The following is a 16,215-nucleotide window of genomic DNA, read 5'->3' on the forward strand; positions in this document are numbered from 1 at the left end:
TGGCTAAAGTGGGTAAAGAAAGAAAGAATGCCTCAATCATATTCATGCATGCAAGTGAAAAATGCAGTTTCAAAAAGAATCAGAGCAAGTTCTAGAGGACAACAATCAAGAGCAGAATCACACAAGAAAGAAAAACCGGCCTACAGATTAAGACCATGTCTACAGGCTCAAAAATCTCACAAGGGTATACCAAATCATGCAATCAGCAGCACAATATCAAGCAGCAAGTAATGCAATCCAAGAATCAAGAACTAAGCCTAAGCAGAAATTTCTATCAAACCCTGTGATTTAAGTCTACTCCATGTAACACTCAATAATAACCAGAAAGAAAAGGAAAATCTACCTATGAAAATCAAAGACTGAAATAAAGAAAGGAAAAGAAAAATGCAAATAACAGAAAGAAAAGAAAAAAAGGGAAGAAGACTCCCTGAACTCCCTAAGGAGGATAAGTAGCATCAATGAGCAGAGCCTCTGTCTCATTAACAACAGGTTGCTTCTGGTCTTCCCCATCTGCTTATCACGCAACTTTGGGGGGTGTGTATTTCTTCTTCTCTTTTTCCTTTCTTCCAAACTTTTCTGCATACTAAAAATAGAGGAAGAACTTTTTGGTACCCATTTCATCTTGGGTCCATGAGAGTTAGGATCAAAATCATTACCAGAATGGGGAGTCTTGCATAACTTCACATTTAGTACACATTCAGAATTAACATTAATAGGCAAGTCATAATCCACAGGTAATGCACAATCACTAATCAATTCAAAATCAACCTTATCAGCCACATCATGAATCACTTTTATGCATGAAACTGAATGATCAACCTGAACCTTAGAATGCTTCATGGAATCAAATATACTAAAATGTAAAATGCTATCACCAAATTCCATGGATAGAGTACCAGAATGAACATCTATCTTTGTCCTAGCTGTTCTCATGAAAGGCCTACCAAGTATAATTGGTGATCTATTAGTAGCAGTCTCACTCTCCATTTCTAAAATGTAGAAGTCAGCAGGAAAAATCAGATTATTAACTCTGACCAATACATCCTCAATCAAACCAGATGGGTGAATACTACTCCTGTTAGCTAATGTAACCACAATACTAGTAGCACACAAAGGACCAAGTCCAAGAGACTTATATACAGATTCAGGCATGACATTAATGGAAGCCCCTAAGTCTAGCATGCAATCATGAAAAACAGAATTGCCAATTACACAAGGAATAGTAAATGTCCCTGGATCTTGACATTTTTTAGGCATAGGCTGGATGAGTGCTGATACATTCTGACTCAGGTTAACTTGCTCATCTCCTTTCAGTCTTCTCTTGTTGGTGCACAGCTCCTTTAGAAACTTGGCATATCTCGGAATCTGCTGTATTGCATCCAGAAGAGGGATGTTCACCTCAACTTTTCGGAAGGTGTCAAGTATCTCTTTATCTCGAGCCTTTGCTGATTGCTTCTTGGACTGAGTGGCTCTCTGAGGGAAAGGCAGAGGGATATGGACATCAGATGTATCAGTGCTCTGCTTCTTGGAGCTAGTGTCACCTCCCTTAGATGACTCAACAGCAGCTTGGTTTGGCTCCTCCATTTGCTTTCCAGACCGCAGAGCAATAGCACTCACATTTCCGCTTCCTTTTGGATTTGGAACTGTTTGGGATGGAAGGGAGCTGCTGGAAGATCGGGCCTGGTTCATTGATGTCGCCAATTGCCCGATCTGTGTCTGCAAATTCTGGATTGTGGATTCTGTCCTCTGTTGAAACTCCAGATTGTTGGTGGCCATCTGTTTCATTAAGTCCTCCAAAAAAGGACCACTGACACTGTTTTGCTGCTGCACTGGTGGTTGTTGTTGTAACTGTTGAGGAGCAGGTTGCTGGAAGTTTTGTCTCTGCTGTGGAATGAACTGCTGCTTCTGTTGGTATGGAAAATTTTGTTGACTCTGCTGATATGGAACATTTTGCTGATTCTGGTTCCATTTGAGGTTTGGATGATTCTTCCAGCCAGGATTGTAAGTGTTGGAGAATGGATTACTCTGCTGCTGCTGGAACTGTGGTTTCCCAGGAAAGACTGCAGCTACTGACTGGTCTGCAGGAATGGAGCCCTCTTGTAGAGAAGGGCAAGCATCAGTGGAGTGAAAATGGTCACTGCATATGCCACATGGATTGCCGAACTGTGGAACAGAAGTCTGGACTGTCTGGGTAACTGCCAACTGTCTCACCATGGTTGCCAATTCATCAAGTCTATTTTCAATTTGCTGATTGTCAGCACTTGATGCCACTGCTGAAGGCTGGGTCGGAGTTTCTTGCACCTGGTACACAACACTGCTATTGGCTCTCGTTCCAAACTGTTGAGCATTTGCAGCCACGTTTGAGATCAACGCCTTAGCTTCATTGGGTGTTTTGTTAACAAGAACTCCTCCACTAGCAGCATCAATCAGGTTCCTATCCATATGTAGCAATCCCTCATAGAAGTAGACAATCAGCAATTGCTCCGGAATCTGGTGATGTGGACAACTTGCACAAAGTCTTTTAAACCGCTCCCAGTACTCATGCAAGTTTTCCTCATTTGCTTGTTTTATGCCACTTATCTCCTTTCTGATTGAAGTGGCTCTTGAGGACGGAAAAAACTTCTCCAAAAACAATCTGGCCATGTCATTCCAAGTTTCGATAGATGAAGGCTGAAGGTAGTACAACCAATCCTTAGCTCCTCCATCGAGGGAAAAAGGAAAGGCTCTCAGTTTGACCTGCTCCTCATCAACTCCTTGCGGTTTCATTGTGTTGCAGACTACATGAAACTCTTTCAAATACTTATATGGATCTTCACCTGCAAGACCATGAAACTTGGGAAGCAAATGGATAAGACCAGACTTAAGTTTAAAACCAGTATCAAGATAACGAATGCAAAAAGACTGATACTTAACATCAGGTGCAGTCAATTGCCTTAAGCTTCTATTATCCATGTTTTTTTTATTGTGACCAAAACTTCCTAAATTATAACAAAACTTCCTAAATTATAAAAATAAATAAAGAATTAGGAAAAATAAAATAAAAATAAAAAACAAATAAAAAATAAAATAAAATAAAATAAAATAAAAGGAAAGAAAGAGCAAAAAGAACCAAAATAAAAATAACAATAAAAATAAAAATAAATTAAATTAAATTAAAATAAAATAAATAAAATGAAAAAAATAAAAATAAAAGGAAACTAAATCTAACAAAATCTAATCTAACTAATCAAAATCTAACAAAATCTAATCTACTGTTAATATTCACTAATTAGAATAAAAAATATATATAGAAACAGAAACAGAAAAATCAAAATCAAAATGAAAATTGAAGATTTTTTTTTTTTTTAGAAAAAGAAACGAAAATTAAAGAAGAAGAAGATGATCAAGAATCAGAAAACGATTTAGACCGATGCAATTTCCCCGGCAACGGCGCCAAATTTAACACGAGCTGTCAAACTCGCGCAAATTAAAAATTATTTTTTAATCAGGGTTCAGAAAATTTGCAGTAAAGTGGAAACCCTGAGTCGTCTCTCAAGGAAATTGTTTTGGTTAAAATCGCTTATGAGAACAGAAAATTAAAAGGGGGATTTTGGATTTTGATTCAATAATTAAAAAGGCAGAATATAAATTTGGAATCAAAATTCGTAATTAAAAATAACCAACCTAAGGTTTGGGTTCCATGGACGTCTTTCCTCGGATAAGAAGATATCAGAATCGTGATTGATTTGTCAATCGGATCAGAATCCTTATTTCCAATTGACAACCCTCTCTAAGCGATCGCTTAGCATTTGATCAAAGACGATGTTTCTACTCATACAATCGCAGAGTATCAGCTCGCTTGATTTAAGGTCATAGGGTCAATCAACCTAATCATCAAATCTGATGATTAATCCCTTTCCATAATCGCAATCGCGAACCTCAGATTGAATATCCACGATCGCACGATATCAATCTGAGTTGGGAAGGGAAACAAAACTGATTTGAAATAAACGCAGATCCTCAAGACTAATCCATGGAATCCATTACCCTTAGGTTGATTAAAAGGTTCTTAGCCTCGCATGGCTAAGGTAAACATGATTGAAATAAAAAGAAGAAGAAGAAGAAAAAGATGAAGAACGCTTCAGAGAAAATACTTTGATCCTCAATTTTGAAAATTACAGAATGACTACAATGTTTCCTACTCTACCGTCATATACCCCTACCCAAAGCGGGTTAGGGTTCAGTTCTGACCGGCCCATATGTCTAAAATACGAAATAAAATACATAAAAATAAAATAAAACTTCAGCAAAACGTGTCCGACTTGGCGCACGAAATCGACTATCTTCCAATCCGAATTGGGCTTCGAGCTATTCATAAGAATTGTAGCCCTTTGTGTTATCTGAAAAACCCAACAAGAACGGAGTCAATCCGACAACTGTGGACCAAGATATGGCCAAAATATAGAAGTAACGTAAAGCTGAAAAATTCTGACGAAAATAAATTAAACCCAATCAAAAACTAAAAATGTAAAATAACTCAAAACATCATTATTTTATTCAAATAAATCCTAAAAATACTAATCAAGAGTAACAAATAAGTGTAATAAAATATGAGTTATCAATGACTATGAACTCAAAAATGGACCATGAACATTTCAGCCATATCATGTAAGGATTGGGTTTGATGACAAAAAAAAAATGTGATTAAGTTGTTAAGTATGGAAAAATGATTAGAAAGATTAACTAGGTGGGTTAACTCTAAGTAAAACTCACTGATCATGATTAATAATGGCTAAAAATCCTAATTAATATAGCTAATCAAATCTGCCCCATAAAGTACATAAGGGTTTAGTTGTGTTAAAATTAAGGAGATGGTGAATTAGGTGATTAATTAAGGGTAGAGATTAATTAACAAAAGTAATCAAGGATTTACCTCTAAAATTGGACTAAAGTAAGGTTTAGGTACACTAATTAAATAATTAGTAAAATTTAAGTATCATGACATAATGGGACTAAGGATATTTCATAATGTGACTTAATAATAGAAAAATCCAAGAATTAATGTGAATTAGGATTTATAATCAAAAGTAATTAAGGTTTGTTAAGTAAACACATTTAAGGCTAAGTAACCAGTTTTTAAGCAAAATTGGGGAGAGCATATCTTCCTCCACAGAGGTCATATAGGGATGTGCCTTATCAAATTGAAGATTGAGATGTTATCTACGTGGTGTCAAAATTTGGTATCAATTGAAGATATATTCCATTCTGTATGTTCGTTTGAGTGAGGACTACACAGGGAGGCATGTGCAGGGGCGCTGTACATGGCTGACACTTCCATGAATTTTTTCTCCCTCAATTATTACTCAAATTAGGCTCATAATATGTCTAATTAAATATAAAGGTGTCTAGTTGTCTACATAAAAATTTTAGAGCAATTTATTTAGTAGAATTTCCATAATCGCAGAAATGGTAAAGGATGTTTAAGGCCCTGTTCGGAGTTGGCAAACAGCTTTGTTTGTCCAACTTCAAATGGTGATAACCGGAGCTAGGAAACTTCAAATGAGGCATATGATACCTTTTTGGAAATTTAATTGAGTCTAGATTAACATACTAAAAGATGAGAATTTTATAACAAGTGAGTCACGCCCAGTAACTAGAAAATAGAAGCATGTACAGTTATGGAAAAACCGTAAAAGTGATATTTAAGCTAAGTGGGCTTAGGGAAACCCTTAGTAACTTATAATAATCATAAATATGACTTGGATGAGTTGAAAATAATCTAAGTGAGCCTTGCATGTGATTCTAAGCTATGTAAGTAATTGAAGATTAAAGTGGCTTGTAATAATGCACTAAAATATGTAATAAGTAATAATTGGTCTAGTCTTGTAATGGGCATATTATTGGCATATGAGTATGAAAAGTGGAATCATTAAATGATTAAGTAGTGGATATGACTTGATTAATTAATATGTAATTAATGATGTGAATGGTTCCTACTCTAGGTGTGCTTAGAGAACCGTGCACTTGAGGATTTTGTTGGAGCATACGTATTATATTGGAGTGTGGGCTTGTGCTAAGCTCCCTAAGGTAAGCTCCTAGTTCTAGTTGACTCCTCTCTCTTGTGGCCCCACCATGATGGTGGGCATTATGGTTATATTGTATGGAAGTATATGGTATGATGTCTATGTGCATTCATTCACATTCATATAGATGTTATATGATCTTGATGTTATGATGATGCACTGATGATATATGTTATGAGGATCCTGGCCAGTGATCATGGTATGTAGGCTGCCTATGACTTGACTCTGGGAGCTATTTCATACTGAGGTTGTGTTGACTGTCTATGGCTTGACCCTGGAAGTCACACATGTGTAACCGTCTATGGCTTTGACCCTGGGGTTACACAAGGATGATATGATGATGCTATGTTTATGTTGTATGTCTGTATTATATGCTTTATATCTGACTTATTATGCAGGAAGTGGGCTCAGGGGTTAGAGGATCCTCTATGAACCTTGAGCTTACTGAGATGTTGTTATCTTACCCCGTTTGGGGACATCATTTCAGGTACCCAGAGTAGTGGTGATGCTTTTAGGGGCAATGTAACACCCCAAATGTAAATATATATAGGGTGCACCTTCATCATGCATTCAACGCGCGGAAGTCTAAATTTAAACTTTACGAATGCAAATATCAGAGTGCGGAATGGAAACACATAACCATACTTATTCCATATAAAATTAAAAGCGTTAAAACGTCAATACAAAATAAATAACACTAAACATTATTTAATGTAATCCCAAAAAGATTAACTAATCATAAATAAAAACATAATTTATGCCGCATCATAAGCCCAGTCATAATGTGGTTGTGGTTCCTCTAGCCATTGTGTACTTAGTGCTTCATCGAAATCATAATGTGGAAAAGCTTCTATTAATAATTTCATAGCCTCAGTCCATAGGCCTCTATCTGTTAGATCCTTTAGTTTCTCTTCCCAGGTAGGTGGAGTTTCTTCTTCTTTACGTACCAGTCTCTTACCCTTTCTTTCCCACATAACTTTCTTATTACTTTCTTTCATCTTTTCCTGAAATGGGTGGTCAAGGGGGGTGAGATTTTGGGGAAAATCTCAGTAAGGTTCACAGCTGGAGCATTCTCCAACTATGACGCTTACTCCTGCAACAGTTTATAATAACAATACAAAATGGAACATTTAACATCATCATATAAAAATATCATGCCATCATCATCATCATCATATTCCTGCCGGCTTTTACGGACTTACGGAGATACCCAGATTCCTCGTCAGGTTGCAACTGGAGTATCAGTGCACAGGCCAACATTTAATAGCATGGTTTTAAGTTTCAAAAATATCATAATCACATAATGTAAAGCACTATAAACATATTGCAGTCAGACCATAACTTATCATAGTTTCATAATGGTGGCATACATAGAGAGATTACTTCAACAACTGTAAACACTTACAGTGCTTGTCGTTCTTTACTTGTATACTTTCAACTTTTGATCTCTTTACTTGCCTGTTTGCTCCCTTGACTCCCTAACATCATCATATCATCTTTTAGTAACTTATATAACATTCAACATTTGTGTTTTATCCATGTATAGGTCTCGGCTTTGCAGGTTTAATTACCTAGAGGAGTTGTTTTGCTTACTTACCCACTTGTGTAGGTTTTAGGACATTATTAGGTCATCATAACACTTAATAGAATTATTAAAGATTTCATTCTAGGCATGTATAGGTTCGGCCACCATAGATAAACATCTAGGAATATAATTTTTAAAACATGCTTTCAATTATATTATTAACTTAACATGGTTAGATCCTTTCAACATTAATCAAATAAAACCTCTTTTAGCTACATACCATTCGGCCTTATTGCCCTAAAATACCTAAGGGATTACTTCTAAAACATGCTTCTAACATTATTGATAATTTATCATATTTAAATCCTAGAGCATCATTCAAAACATCATCTTATATATTCGGCCAACTAAGGTTATGATCATGCAAAATTGATTTAGAACCTAGGCTACTAAACATGCTAATCTAACATCATCATTTCATCATCTTTCATATCATTTAAACATCTCTTCATGCTTATAATTATCATACATGGTTCGGCCTTCTAGGGATCATATACTTAGGATATCACTTTCATGCTTTTACATGTCATTCCTAACCAAGAAGGTTCATAGGCTTACCTTTGATGATGATCAACGACTTAAGGAAACACTTCTTGACCTTTGACTACTTTGAATCTTCTTGAATGAACTTCCTTCCTCCTTGAACATACAAGGCCGCAAGCTTAAAGAGAGGAGAAGAGGGATTTTCTTGCTTAGAGATGAAGGGTTCTTTGGTGGAATTATTAGGAAGAAGGACTAAGATCCAGGCTTGTATTTGATCTTGGAACAATTAGGTATTTCTCACTAACACACTCACCATTTCGAAGCATTCATGGACTTCACAAAATGAACTAAACTCTTTGTTCTTTCCTTTGGTAGTGCCGCGGCTATAGAGGGAAAAAGGAGAGACTAAAGCTTGTTCAAATAGGCAACCTAGAAGCCTTGCCATTACTTGATTGCTGGTAGGTTTCGATCACATTAAATGAGAGTAAGGTGGTGATTTGTTGTCATAGGTTAGATTGCTTAATTTAGGGACAAGAACATGATGTCAATTTCCTTGATTAAGGAAATTTAGTGATTGCTTGATTTAAGGAATTGATGATGTGTGACTAATCGTCATTAAAAGTTGCTCCCTTGATTTAAGGGATTGATGAGGTGTGACTAATCGTCATAAAGGTTGCTTCCTTGATTTAAGAAACAGAATTATTTGATTGATTGACATATTGTCATCAATTTGCTTGATTTAGGGAAAGTGATTGACTACTAATCATCATAATCCTAACTTCCTTGTTTAAAGGAATTTGACTGGCTTGACTTAAGGAAATTCGATTTGCATTTAATGGCTTGAAAATCAAATAAAATCAAATTCATTTCCTACACCTAGGCCGCGGATTTTAAATGCTTGGAAGGAAAAGATTTCCTTTAATTTTGGACCATGATTTATTCCTTAAGATTATGGACCTTTAACCTATTAACCTGACCTAATTTGTGCCTATTTTTCCATGATTTTATGACACTTTAAATTGACTTCTTAGAGCTTGTTTTCTCTAGTAAAACCGTGGGCTTCTTGCTTGTAGGGAAAGAATTCTAATTTAATTCCTAGTCATATAGTACTTCTTTAGGTTTATTATGTCATGGCCTTACTTTGGGCTTTAACTTGATTTGGGTTTCATTCACCTTATTGGACTTTACTTTATCATATAGAGCTTTCTTTGTATCACTTGGACTTGTCCACATTAAATGGAATTAAAACTTCCTTTGTTGGGTTATACTTTGATCCATGAATTCATTGGATCCCTAATGCTTATGTCTTTGGTCCATTGGACCCATACTTCTAATTTACTTAATCATAAACTATTTCATCTGAAATGTCTCGTTTCGTCCCGAAAATTACTATAACTCGGGGTACTTCTGTCTAATCTTATCTTCTCGCTCCCAAGTTGCTTCTTCGGGAGTCCTTCCTTGCCATTGCACTTTTACCATGGGTATCACCTTGCTGCGAAGCTGCTTCTCTTCTCTATCCAGAATCTTGATTGGTACCACCGGGATCTTCACATCTTTATCTGCTTAGTTGTTCGACACCTTCTTCCATACAGAGCTTCATACGGGGCCATTCCTATACTTGCATGATGACTGTTGTTGTAAGAAAATTCTGCCAAAGGCAGATACTGATCCCAACAACCTTCTCTTTCTAAAGCGTAAGCTCTTAACATGTCTTCCAGTGTCTGTATTGTTCTTTCAGTCTGTCCGTCTGTCTGCGGATGGTACGCCGTACTCAATCGTAATTGAGTTCCGAACGCCTGCTGTAATGAATACCAGAATCGGGATGTAAACTTAGGATCCCGATCACTGATTATACTTTCTGGTACTCCGTGCAGTCTTACAATCTCCTTCACATAAATTTGAGCCAGCTTCTCTGTCGTGTACATTCCTTTCACCGGTATAAAGTGTGCTGACTTGGTCAATCTGTCGACCACTACCCAGATGGCATCGTAGCCTGCTTGAGTTCTGGGTAGACTGGTTACAAAGTCCATAGAAACACTTTGCCATTTCCATTCGGGAATATGCAAGGGCTGTAGGGTGCCCGCTGGTCGTTGATGCTCTATCTTTACTTTCTGGCACACCATACATTTGCTTACGAATCTTCCAACATCTCTCTTCATTCCTTTCCACCAGAAATTATTCTTCATGTCTGCGTACATTTTGGTGGCTCCTGGGTGAATCGAGTACTGACTCTTGTGGGCTATTTCCATCACTTCATCTCTCAAGAGTCGTGTAGGGACGACAATTTTCCCTTGAAAGGTAATTATACCTTGTTGATTTAAACTAACTCCAGGTTGATTTCTTAACCGTTTAAAACAATCTACGGCTTGTTGGGCTTCCTTGATCCTCTCTAAGAGTTCATCTTGGATTTGTACTGCGTAATATTCCTGTCCGCATTCACTGTTTACCACTGCGAGATTTAAATCTCGGAAATCTTCAATCAATTGTTGTTCGGCTATCATCATACTTGCAATTCCTCTGACTTTTCTGCTCAAGGCATCAGCAACTACATTCGCCTTGCCGGGATGATACTTTAGTTCAAAGTCATAATCTTTCAGGAATTCCATCCATCGGTGCTGTCTCATGTTCAGCTCCTTCTGATCAAATAAGTACTTGAGGCTTTTGTGGTCACTATATACTGTCGTAGTAGCACCGTATAAGTGATGACGCCATATCTTCAAAGCAAATACGATTGCTGCCAACTTAAGATCATGAGTGGGATAATTCTCTTCATGTGACTTCAACTGTCGAGATGCGTACGCGACTGGTCTGCAATTTTGCATAAGCACACATCCCAAACCCATCTTTGAGGCATCACAATAAACTTCAAATGGTTCTTCAGGGTTTGGTAATGTCAGCACTGGGGCTATCGTCAGCATCTTCTTTAACTCCTGAAAGCAACCTTCGCATTCATCAGTCCACACAAAAGGGACTTCCTTCCTTGTCAATCGTGTGAGTGGTAACACCCGCTTCGAGAATCCTTCAATAAATCTTCTATAATACCCTGCCAATCCAAGAAAGCTTCTTATCTCTGTGACCGTCTTGGGTCGCTCCCAGTCAACTACTGCTTTGATTTTACTGGGGTCCACCGCTACTCCTTTATCTGATATCACATGCCCAAGGAATTGAATCTCGGGCAGCCAAAATTCACATTTGGATGGTTTGGCGTATAGCTGTTTCTCCCGTAATATTTGCAGAACGATTCTCAGATGCTCCTCATGCTCCTCCTTGCTCTTTGAGTATATCAATATGTCATCGATAAACACGACAACAAATTGATCCAGATAAGGTTTGAATATTTGATTCATATACCCCATGAACACTGCTGGGGCATTTGTCAGTCCGAAAGGAATGACCAGGTACTCGTAGTGCCCATATCTTGATCTGAATGCTGTCTTCGGAACGTCTTCCGGCTTGATCCGGATCTGATGATATCCTGATCGGAGATCGATCTTTGAAAATACTCTTGCACCTCTCAGCTGATCAATTAAGTCCTCAATACGAGGCAGTGGGTACTTGTTCTTCACAGTAACCTTGTTGAGCTGTCGGTAATCCGTGCATAGTCTCATTGACCCGTCCTTCTTCTTCACAAATAATATTGGCGCTCCCCATGGAGACACACTGGGTCTGATAAAATTTTTCTTTATTAAGTCTTCCAATTGCTTCTTTAATTCCACAAGTTCAAGTGGTGACATACGGTAGGGCGCAATTGAAATTGGCCCAGTTCCCGGTACTAGCTCAATTGAAAATTGTACCTCTCGTTCTGGAGGGAAATTGGTGATATCATCGGGAAAAACATCCTCAAACTCCTTAACCACTAGAATGTTGGACAGTGGTATCTCTTCTTCTCCTACAAGAGTTCCCATCATCATCATGGAGCATTCTCCTGTTTCAAGCGCTGAGTTTTCTTCCGCTCCTTCTTTGCCGATAATCAAACTGCGATTGCTGCAGTCAATCACCACTCGCTGCTTGGCGAGCCAGTCCATCCCTAGAATCACATTGATCTTCTCTAGTGGGAGGACTATGAAGTCCTGTTTGTACTTCTTTCCTTCATAGATAAATGCGACGTCTCTACATAGTAGGTACGCCTTAGCAACTTTTCCCGTCGCGGTCATGATCCGCATAGGTACTTGCAGTCTATCAGTAAATAAATCGTACGCTTTCGCCACATAATCGGCGACAAAAGAATTCGTAGCACCAGAATCAAATAGTACATCTAAATTTTCATGGCAAATATAGATCGTACCTTTGACCAGTTCAGCTGCCTGGTCTGCCGTGTGTTGATCGAGGGTGTAAACTCTGCCCATCCTTGTTGCTTGTTGGTTTCCCCATAGTGGACAGTTCTTGACATAGTGTCCTTCTTTTCCACACTTGTAGCAGTTTGGGGTTCCACTTAGACAGTTACCGTAATGGGGCTTCTTGCATTTTGGACAGTTCGGAGGTTTGTTGTTGTGGCTGTTGTTTCCCCGGTAGTTTCCGGGTCTCTTGAACTTGTTGTCATCTCGCCTGGGCTGCCAGGGCTTTCCTCCATTGTTTCCTCGCCATGGTCCAGTCTTTCCTTTATAACCATTCCCGCTAGCTTCCACGGGTTTCTTCTGTTGGCCAATAGCTTCCACTCTTCTGCATCGATTGATTAGGGTTGCAAAGTCACATGGGTCGTTGCCGGCTACTAGCTCAGCAATTCTGGGATTCAGACCCCTTTGAAACTTCGCCATCAGAAAGTCTGGTAAAGGCATTGCTCCTCTGTACGTTGCCAATCTTAGTAACTCATTAAACTTAGCATGATACTGGTCCACCGTCATCGTTCCTTGAACCAGTTTGTCAAATTCTCCTTGTTTACTATCCCGGATTGACATCGGAAAGTATTTCTCCAAGAACATTTCCTCGAACACGGCCCAAGTTATAACCGCATTCTGCATTTCCAACGGTTGGGACGCATTCGCCCACCAGTGGTGAGCATCTCCTTCCAGCATGTACGTCGAGAATAGCACCTTCTGATCGTCGGTGCATTGATGTAACACCCCAAATGTAAATACATATAGGGTGCACCTTCATCATGCATTCAACGCGCGGAAGTCTAAATTTAAACTTTACGAATGCAAATATCAGAGTGCGGAATGGAAACACATAACCATACTTATTCCATATAAAATTAAAAGCGTTAAAACGTCAATACAAAATAAATAACACTAAACATTATTTAATGTAATCCCAAAAAGATTAACTAATCATAAATAAAAACATAATTTATGCCGCATCATAAGCCCAGTCATAATGTGGTTGTGGTTCCTCTAGCCATTGTGTACTTAGTGCTTCATCGAAATCATAATGTGGAAAAGCTTCTATTAATAATTTCATAGCCTCAGTCCATAGGCCTCTATCTGTTAGATCCTTTAGTTTCTCTTCCCAGGTAGGTGGAGTTTCTTCTTCTTTACGTACCAGTCTCTTACCCTTTCTTTCCCACATAACTTTCTTATTACTTTCTTTCATCTTTTCCTGAAATGGGTGGTCAAGGGGGGTGAGATTTTGGGGAAAATCTCAGTAAGGTTCACAGCTGGAGCATTCTCCAACTATGACGCTTACTCCTGCAACAGTTTATAATAACAATACAAAATGGAACATTTAACATCATCATATAAAAATATCATGCCATCATCATCATCATCATATTCCTGCCGGCTTTTACGGACTTACGGAGATACCCAGAGTCCTCGTCAGGTTGCAACTGGAGTATCAGTGCACAGGCCAACATTTAATAGCATGGTTTTAAGTTTCAAAAATATCATAATCACATAATGTAAAGCACTATAAACATATTGCAGTCAGACCATAACTTATCATAGTTTCATAATGGTGGCATACATAGAGAGATTACTTCAACAACTGTAAACACTTACAGTGCTTGTCGTTCTTTACTTGTATACTTTCAACTTTTGATCTCTTTACTTGCCTGTTTGCTCCCTTGACTCCCTAACATCATCATATCATCTTTTAGTAACTTATATAACATTCAACATTTGTGTTTTATCCATGTATAGGTCTCGGCTTTGCAGGTTTAATTACCTAGAGGAGTTGTTTTGCTTACTTACCCACTTGTGTAGGTTTTAGGACATTATTAGGTCATCATAACACTTAATAGAATTATTAAAGATTTCATTCTAGGCATGTATAGGTTCGGCCACCATAGATAAACATCTAGGAATATAATTTTTAAAACATGCTTTCAATTATATTATTAACTTAACATGGTTAGATCCTTTCAACATTAATCAAATAAAACCTCTTTTAGCTACATACCATTCGGCCTTATTGCCCTAAAATACCTAAGGGATTACTTCTAAAACATGCTTCTAACATTATTGATAATTTATCATATTTAAATCCTAGAGCATCATTCAAAACATCATCTTATATATTCGGCCAACTAAGGTTATGATCATGCAAAATTGATTTAGAACCTAGGCTACTAAACATGCTAATCTAACATCATCATTTCATCATCTTTCATATCATTTAAACATCTCTTCATGCTTATAATTATCATACATGGTTCGGCCTTCTAGGGATCATATACTTAGGATATCACTTTCATGCTTTTACATGTCATTCCTAACCAAGAAGGTTCATAGGCTTACCTTTGATGATGATCAACGACTTAAGGAAACACTTCTTGACCTTTGACTACTTTGAATCTTCTTGAATGAACTTCCTTCCTCCTTGAACATACAAGGCCGCAAGCTTAAAGAGAGGAGAAGAGGGATTTTCTTGCTTAGAGATGAAGGGTTCTTTGGTGGAATTATTAGGAAGAAGGACTAAGATCCAGGCTTGTATTTGATCTTGGAACAATTAGGTATTTCTCACTAACACACTCACCATTTCGAAGCATTCATGGACTTCACAAAATGAACTAAACTCTTTGTTCTTTCCTTTGGTAGTGCCGCGGCTATAGAGGGAAAAAGGAGAGACTAAAGCTTGTTCAAATAGGCAACCTAGAAGCCTTGCCATTACTTGATTGCTGGTAGGTTTCGATCACATTAAATGAGAGTAAGGTGGTGATTTGTTGTCATAGGTTAGATTGCTTAATTTAGGGACAAGAACATGATGTCAATTTCCTTGATTAAGGAAATTTAGTGATTGCTTGATTTAAGGAATTGATGATGTGTGACTAATCGTCATTAAAAGTTGCTCCCTTGATTTAATGGATTGATGAGGTGTGACTAATCGTCATAAAGGTTGCTTCCTTGATTTAAGAAACAAAATTATTTGATTGATTGACATATTGTCATCAATTTGCTTGATTTAGGGAAAGTGATTGACTACTAATCATCATAATCTTAACTTCCTTGTTTAAAGGAATTTGACTGGCTTGACTTAAGGAAATTCGATTTGCATTTAATGGCTTGAAAATCAAATAAAATCAAATTCATTTCCTACACCTAGGCCGCGGATTTTAAATGCTTGGAAGGAAAAGATTTCCTTTAATTTTGGACCATGATTTATTCCTTAAGATTATGGACCTTTAACCTATTAACCTGACCTAATTTGTGCCTATTTTTCCATGATTTTATGACACTTTAAATTGACTTCTTAGAGCTTGTTTTCTCTAGTAAAACCGTGGGCTTCTTGCTTGTAGGGAAAGAATTCTAATTTAATTCCTAGTCATATAGTACTTCTTTAGGTTTATTATGTCATGGCCTTACTTTGGGCTTTAACTTGATTTGGGTTTCATTTACCTTATTGGACTTTACTTTATCATATAGAGCTTTCTTTGTATCACTTGGACTTGTCCACATTAAATGGAATTAAAACTTCCTTTGTTGGGTTATACTTTGATCCATGAATTCATTGGATCCCTAATGCTTATGTCTTTGGTCCATTGGACCCATACTTCTAATTTACTTAATCATAAACTACTCGTTTATTAATTATCATAATTCTTAATTAATCATGATACAATATTTAGGGTTGTTATAGGCAAGGCCCCCGCATTGGAGTAGTTGATGATGCAGCTGATGATTTTATATTATGTTTAGATTTGATGTTGGC

The 16,215-nt window shown here is 37.5% G+C and overlaps 1 protein-coding gene across 1 annotated transcript; it reads right to left on the reverse strand.

Moving 5' to 3' along the window:
• Positions 1-612: 612 nt before the first annotated feature.
• Positions 613-2,952, reverse strand: LOC133312277 (uncharacterized; the record flags this gene model as incomplete). Its single annotated transcript, XM_061513452.1, has 3 exons — positions 1,681-2,952; positions 1,287-1,587; positions 613-1,175 (listed from the first exon to the last, which is right to left on the reverse strand). Coding segments are annotated over exons 1-3 (2,136 nt in total), but the record flags the coding sequence as incomplete, so codon positions are not given.
• Positions 2,953-16,215: the final 13,263 nt, after the last annotated feature.

The sequence above is a fragment of the Gastrolobium bilobum genome, unplaced genomic scaffold (genome assembly GCF_033153095.1).
Source record: "Gastrolobium bilobum isolate Gb01-03AN ecotype WA unplaced genomic scaffold, APGP_CSIRO_Gbil_v1 utg4659, whole genome shotgun sequence".
Taxonomy (NCBI): domain Eukaryota; kingdom Viridiplantae; phylum Streptophyta; class Magnoliopsida; order Fabales; family Fabaceae; genus Gastrolobium; species Gastrolobium bilobum.